This window comes from Plasmodium fragile (genome assembly GCF_000956335.1).
Source record: "Plasmodium fragile strain nilgiri unplaced genomic scaffold supercont1.41, whole genome shotgun sequence".
Lineage (NCBI taxonomy): Eukaryota > Apicomplexa > Aconoidasida > Haemosporida > Plasmodiidae > Plasmodium > Plasmodium fragile.
In genome coordinates, this window is record NW_012192621.1 from 114,797 (window position 1) to 122,128 (window position 7,332).

At 38.7% G+C, this 7,332-nt stretch overlaps 1 protein-coding gene across 1 annotated transcript; it reads left to right on the forward strand.

Moving 5' to 3' along the window:
* Positions 1-1,521: 1,521 nt before the first annotated feature.
* On the forward strand, positions 1,522-6,387 carry AK88_03534 (uncharacterized protein; the record flags this gene model as incomplete). The annotated part of the gene is made up of 5 exons (XM_012481147.1): positions 1,522-5,190; positions 5,365-5,448; positions 5,608-5,856; positions 6,043-6,159; positions 6,349-6,387. 5 exons carry the CDS (start codon positions 1,522-1,524, stop codon positions 6,385-6,387), a joined length of 4,158 nt encoding a protein of 1,385 aa, XP_012336570.1.
* Positions 6,388-7,332: the final 945 nt, after the last annotated feature.

Sequence of the window (7,332 nt, forward strand, 5' to 3'; positions counted from 1 at the left end):
AAAAAAAAAAAAAAAAAAAAAAAAAAAAAAAAAAAAAAAAAAAAAGAAAATTATTTTCCAAAATCAGTTTTATGTATCCATATGTACACTATACATTTACGTATATACACATATGCAATGAATGCTTGTGTCCCGTATGCGTACTTTGCCTCCTGTTAAGGAAAACTAAGTGCGGACGCATGGGTTGTTACACAGTAGGGGAATACACATTTTCCATGATCACCTGCGTGCCTTCCTCTTTTATTTTTTTTTTTTGCATTTTACAGGATTAGCCAATTGTACTTCTCTTGATTTAATGCGTGTTTTTGTCATAGCAAATTTTCAAAGTTGAAATTGTGTCCTTTTTCCTTTGCCCTTTCCCTTGGCATTTTTTGTTCTCGTTCCTTTTGAATTTTTTCCGGCCTTTTTTGTTTTTACATTTTTGGCTTGCAATTTTGGTGTGTTAACTTGCCAGTTCGTCCAACCAGTGCCCCTACCTTCAAATTTAGTCCCATTTCTCCTTTGAGAAATTCTCACGTATGAATCATTACACGGAGAAGCGCACAGAGCACGTGAAGGACCTAAACGTCTGTGCGTCCTGTGTTTGCAACATGGTATAGTGCGTTCGTGTTTACATATATCCACTGGTATATATGTGTACATGCATTTTTGCGCACATTCATGGGAGCTGGAAAATGTTTTTTTAAAGGTGCATGTGTGTGGCGATAAAACAACTGAGCGCGTGCGCAAATGATCGTGTGAGTAAATAAGCTGGTGGACAAGTGAACAAGTGAACAAGTGTAGCCAAGGAGAAGAAACAAGAATAAAACGGAAAAAAGGAAAATTTGACACAGTAAAATAGGCTTTCCTCGCCTTTTTTTTTTTTTTTTTTATGAATAGAAACGGAGACAAAGTGAGGGAAGCTGCAAAATACTACCAAGTCTAGCCCTATGATGATTTATTCCTTTTGAATAAATAGAACTGTTCGCGTATCTCAATATACGTGTATGTGTGTTTATGCACTACACCCTCTAATAGGAAGTGTAGTGCACCCTCCAACCATGTTAATGTGAGCACAGCAAAGACAAACTTTGACTGGTCAATTTGTTAATGAAGAGAAGAGTAGCTCATTAGAATGTGCGCGCATAGGTTGTGGACATAATTTGCGTGCGTAAATGTGCCCATATATCGTGTGCATAAATTGGGCCCCTTCATTTTTCTTTATTTTTCATTTTTATTTTGTTTCATTTTTATTTTTATTTTTTTTGTTGTACACAACACCGCGTTGGTGTGCGCTAAAGATAAGCAGACACGAACGCTTGTGTGGCCTTTTTTTGTGGCTCAAGAGTTAGTTGAGAGATATAAGGAAAGTAATGTTGTGGATGGCATGTAACTGTACTGCACCTGGAGCGTGAAGCATACCTTATGTGAAAACCTGTGCAAGCCAACACACACGTCTTATATAGAGAAGACACACAGGCAATACCCATTTGGGGGAAACCATATTAACCAGGCAACCTTGCGGACTAGACGGTTCCCAAGATGTTCCGAAATGTACGTGACTATTTCAAAAGTTCGAATGAAAAAAGTGAAAACTCCGAAAATGGAGCAGTTGATGGAGGTAATAACGAAAGTGAAGGTAATGCCAATGGGGTGAATGACGGGAGTGGAGAACGGGGCCCCCTTTATGATGAAGCAAACCAGGCGGACTACCTAAATGAGGGGTCTTACAAGAATGTAGGTGATATTTGCAAAGAGGAAGTGAGAACTGGAAATAATTTCAGAAAGAAATATGACAGTTACAGTGATTTGGATAATGCTAAGAAGGGGTGTAGTACGAGTGATGAGGACAGTCGTAAAAATAAAAACTTCGTTACTAACGGGGACACCTACAAGAAGAGCGAACAGTTTGCGAGTAATTGCGAGATCAGCGCGAGTTGCGCGGTGAGCGACGCAGGAAGTAACGATGGGAAGGACTTCAGCGGCGAATCCGAGAACGAGCGCGACGCTGCAGATCCGGAAGGCAAAAATAGCAGTAGGAGGGATAAGCACAAACTGGATCTAAGTGATGAAGCTTTGAAGAGGAGGAAATTGACCGAAGCAACGGCAGTAGATGAGGAAGGGGAGGAAAATAAGATCAATGGTGATGGGGAAGAAGAGGCTGTTGATAAGGAAAAGCCGGTGGAGGAGAACCCCGACGAGAGTGCCAACTCCCCGAGTGAAGAGAAGGTGAATTATTTGCAAGAAAAATTACAACAGCTCCTATCCGAGACGAAGCGGTATACGGAGAAGCTCGTAGGTCAGCGAGTAAAAATGAGTGTGCAATCAAAGGGGAACAAAACAAGACGTTGTGCAATGACAGAGAAGGAAGAAGATTATATGTTATTGAAGGATGCCAATGAGGAGGATGAAACGTTTATTATGAAGCAGCCAGCTAATATCAACGGGTGCATGAAGCCTTATCAAATTGAAGGGCTAAATTGGCTGTACCAGTTGTATAGGCACAAGATTAACGGAATTTTAGCAGACGAAATGGGTTTGGGAAAGACCTTGCAAACTATCAGCTTGTTATGTTACTTAAGATTTAATAAAAATATAAAAAGGAAAAGTATCATTATATGTCCCAGGTCAACATTAGACAATTGGTATCAAGAAATAAAAAAATGGTGTACACAAATGAAGGCTTTTAAATATTATGGGAGTAAGGAACAGAGAAGGGAATTGAACAAGAATGTGTTACATACAGATTATGATGTGCTGCTGACGACTTACGAAATAGTGATTAAGGATAAGAGCGCCTTGTTTGATATCGACTGGTTTTTTCTCGTAATAGATGAAGCACATAGGATAAAGAATGACAAAAGTGTGTTAAGTTCTTCTGTCCGTTTTTTGCGATCTGAGAATAGATTACTAATTACAGGAACACCCTTACATAATAACTTGAAGGAGTTGTGGTCCCTATTAAATTTTTTAATGCCAAAAATATTTGACAACTCCGAAGAATTTGACAACTTGTTTAATATATCAAAGATCAGTTCCAACGATAATAAGCAGAGTGAAATAATCACCCAGCTGCACACCATTTTAAAGCCTTTTATGTTAAGAAGGCTTAAAGTGGAAGTGGAGCAGTGCTTACCTCCCAAGAGGGAGATATATGTATTTGTGGGCATGTCAAAATTGCAAAAGAAATTATACTCTGATATACTTAGCAAAAATATTGATGTAATTAATGCCATGACGGGGAGCAAAAATCAAATGCTTAATATACTTATGCAGCTGAGAAAGTGCTGTAATCATCCCTACCTATTTGATGGTATTGAAGAACCACCTTACATTGAAGGGAATCACTTGATCGAGACATCTGGGAAAATGTCCCTCCTGGATAAACTGCTCCCAAGATTGAAAAAAGAAAATTCACGTGTGCTTCTATTTTCACAAATGACCAGAGTTTTAGATATCATTGATGATTATTGCAGGTGGAAGAATTATGAGTACCTTCGTATTGATGGGTCTACAGTAGGAGACGAGAGGCAAATTAGGATCAATCAGTTTAACGAACCGAATAGTAAATATTTTATTTTCTTGCTGTCCACCAGAGCAGGAGGAATTGGAATTAACTTAACTACAGCAGATATTGTGATCCTGTTTGATTCAGATTATAACCCGCAGATGGATATTCAAGCCATGGACAGAGCACATCGTATAGGTCAGAAAAAAAAAGTCATTGTGTACAGATTTGTCACACAAAATTCAGTGGAGGAGAAAATTGTCGAAAGGGCAGCGAAGAAATTAAAGCTAGACTCTCTTATTATTCAAAAGGGAAAGCTAAATTTGAATAACAAAGAAAATAACAAACAAGAATTACATGATATTTTAAATTTTGGAGCACCGGAGGTGTACAAAACACAAGACATCTCGTCCATTTCGGATGAAGATATTGATATCATTTTAGCCGATGCTGAGAAGAGAACTATGGAAATTGAAAATAAGTTAAAAAATTTAGAAAATATTTTTGATTTATCGAATATATCGCTAGATGGAGGATTGAACATGTACAACAATTTGACAAAAGACGGTTCAGAAGGATCCAGTGATGAGGAGTATACAGACTCGGAGGATGGAGAGGAAGATGAAGAGGACGAGGAAGGAAATTACTCGGAGGGGGACCACATTGAAGGACAGGCAGGAGGTGCAGGAGGCATTGACGGAGTTGTCAAAAAGAAGAAGAAAAAGAAGAAAAACTTCAACAAAATAAGAAGTACGATAAAAAAGTTCCTGAAAAATAATAAAAAAAATATGGCCTTCCTTGATTTAGGAGAAAGAAAAAGTAAATGGAAAGTTATGAATTCGACAAGCAACAAAATTATCAAGAAAAAAATAGAGCTGCATGGATGGAGAGCAGAAGCGAGGGGGGGACATGACTTCCAATTTTTTAATAATGCAAAATTAGATGAGTTAGAAAAGCTAGAAGAAAGGTGGAAAAAGTATCGCATTAGTGAAGACAAAATTAGGACAATTATTGACGCACAAAGTGAGGAAAAGGATTTTGACAAGTACATAAATTTTTCTGACTTTCTCGATCTGCATGCAAAGAACATTTACGAAATTATCAACTTGATATATCCGAACATTTTTGATGAGCATACGGAGGAGGAGGGTGCGGGTGAACCCAGTGCGAATGGCGCAGAGGGGGGAAGTGCCAACAACCAGGATGGCACGAGCAAGACAGAGGAGGTTGTCGGCGAGGCTAGCGACAGCTTAAGCGAGGTGCAGCAGGTGAAGAAGAAAATCATCAAACTGTTTGAGTCGAAGAAGAAGCTGAACATGGTTCGGTTCAGGGACAGAAGCGTGAAAGTCTGCTACGAGTACATTACCAATGTTGTTAAGAGGCACTTGGGAGAGAACAGTAACAACGAAAGTAATAGCAACAAAAAGAGTAAGAGCAGCAAGCCCGTTAGGAAGTCCGTGGACCATGACTTGGTCAACATAGACATTGATCAGATAAGGAATGAAAAAGAGAAGCTTCTGAAGGAAGGGTTCGCCAAATGGAACAAGGCGGAATTTAACAAGCTGATGAGTGGGCTGATCATCTACGGCAGCGACGACATCGAGTTCATCCAGGAGAAGTACTTTGGCAATTCGAAGAAGACTCTGGAGGATATAAGGGCCTACTTGCGGGTCTTTTTCCGGAAATACAACCAGGTCAAGGGGGTAAGCAGAGCGCGTAGCGGTTTGAGAGGCGGTGTGTTTGGCATCGCACATAGCATCAGGCGTGACGTAATACGTGCTTCTACGCATGCTTCTATGCGTGCTGTCATCAATCATCATATTTGCTCTCCAAACCGTGCCCTCACGTCGTGCCCATTTTTGCCACTCCTTTCTTAGGGTAAAAGACTCTTCGACAAAATTCAAAAGTCCGATCTGCAGAGGCAGTTGATACAGGAGGAAAACGATCTCATCGCAAATTTTGTAATTAAGAAATTTATTGAGAAGTGATAGCGCGTGCACTATATATGCGTTTACTGTACATGTCTATACTTCCTAATGCGTGTAAAAAAAAAAAAAAAAAAAGACCCTTTTAATTCTGTGCACATCTTCATGGAAACTCATTCCTTTATCCTATGGCAGGTTGAAAAGCAGCTGTCCGATGGAGTCGACACCATTGACAAGCTGGAATTGCCCCCGAATCTGTGCTACGAACATTTGCAGAAACTGGAGGAACCACCAAACCCCCCCACAGGGGAAGTTAAGGAAGAGAAGGAGACCAAAAATGCTATGAGTGAAGAAGAAATAGCATATTACGAAAGAGAAAATAAAATATTACTTTGGCTGTTGTACCAGGAGGGGGTGGTTCACACAAAGAGCATTCACATTTTGGTAAGTTCTTTGCGTGGGAGGATGAACGTAAAACTGAACGAAATGTTTGCCCCGCTTTTGTACACCAAGCGGACGTATTCATTTGTTAATTGCGCATTAGTGGGAAGTTTTGTCTTTTTTTTTCCCTCCCTTTTTGGTGCCAATTTAAACACACCCTTTTACGTTTTTCCCCCCCCACCTCTTTAGACGCCCTATTATTGGGCTCAAGCTCAGGATTTTTTTAAGTACGCAAGCACCCCGTACGAACACATAGAGTATAGATGCCGCCTGATCGTGGATGCCGTTGTGCAGATGAGCAGAAGGGTAAGTTCATACGTTGTTTGCTCACAACATGGGTGACCCTCTTGGAAGGGGCAGATTCCTTATCGCCGATAAACATTGCGTATGTGTATGTATGTACGTATGTATAAACGTGCGCTACACATGCTTGTGCCTGTCATGTATACGCCAACGCTGCACAATATCCTTTATTTTTTTCCCCATCCCCGTTAGAACTCTAAAGCCTCGAGTAGCAAGGAAAAGAAAAAGTGACGAATGGAAAGTTATTTCAGCAGGTGCTCCCTCGTCTAAATTTTGAAGTGTACTCATATAGGACTTGTTTCAGTTGTGAATTTATATTTTAAAATGTGTTGCATTTATGCAACAGGAAATATTATGTTATTATGCGCATTGTGTGTACACGGGGTTGTGGGGATTCGAAACCCTGCGTGTTAATGGCTGTTCACACGAATGCGTAGAGGAAAAGGAGAAAGTAACTGGCACCTTGAAGTTAATCACCTTTCTTCCTCGTCCAATGTGTTGTGCGTTACGTGCTATCTGCTACGCTACGTTGTTGAATTTTTTTTTTTTTCCTTTTCCCCTCGCCTTGCAGGGTCCATTTTTTTAACTTAATTATACAGTTTTATTCAATTTTTCAACTTAATTATTTCTTTTTTTTTTTTTTTTTGTTTTGTTCCATATGCGTTTATGAGCTCTCATATATAATCAATGATGGCACGCACGTGTATTATATTATAATATGCATATATATTTGGCATAGCTGTATGCAATTTTTATATATGTTAAAATTTACACGCACACGTGAATGGCATATCCTATTTGGTATAATATTTATACGTGTACATATATTAAAAGCTAACAATACTATTTATGTAGGCGTATACATGAAAACAAACTTGGTGATTATACATATGTGATTAATCGTAAGCAATATATTTTACAACTTTTGCTCACATATCTTTTTGAATTGTCAATTTAGTTTTTTTTTTTTTTTTTTTTTTTTTAATAATTCTGTTGAACTTTGTTCGTGTTTCTTCAGGCTTAGCTTTTCTTAGAATTTCTTATTTTTTTAATTTTTTTTTTTTTTTTCAATGGTATTGCTGCTTCTGTTCTTCAATTTTTTGTCGTTTTAAAGTTTTATAAACTTTCCACCACACGGAGAAGGAAAAAAAAAAAAAAAAAAAAAAAAAAAAAAAA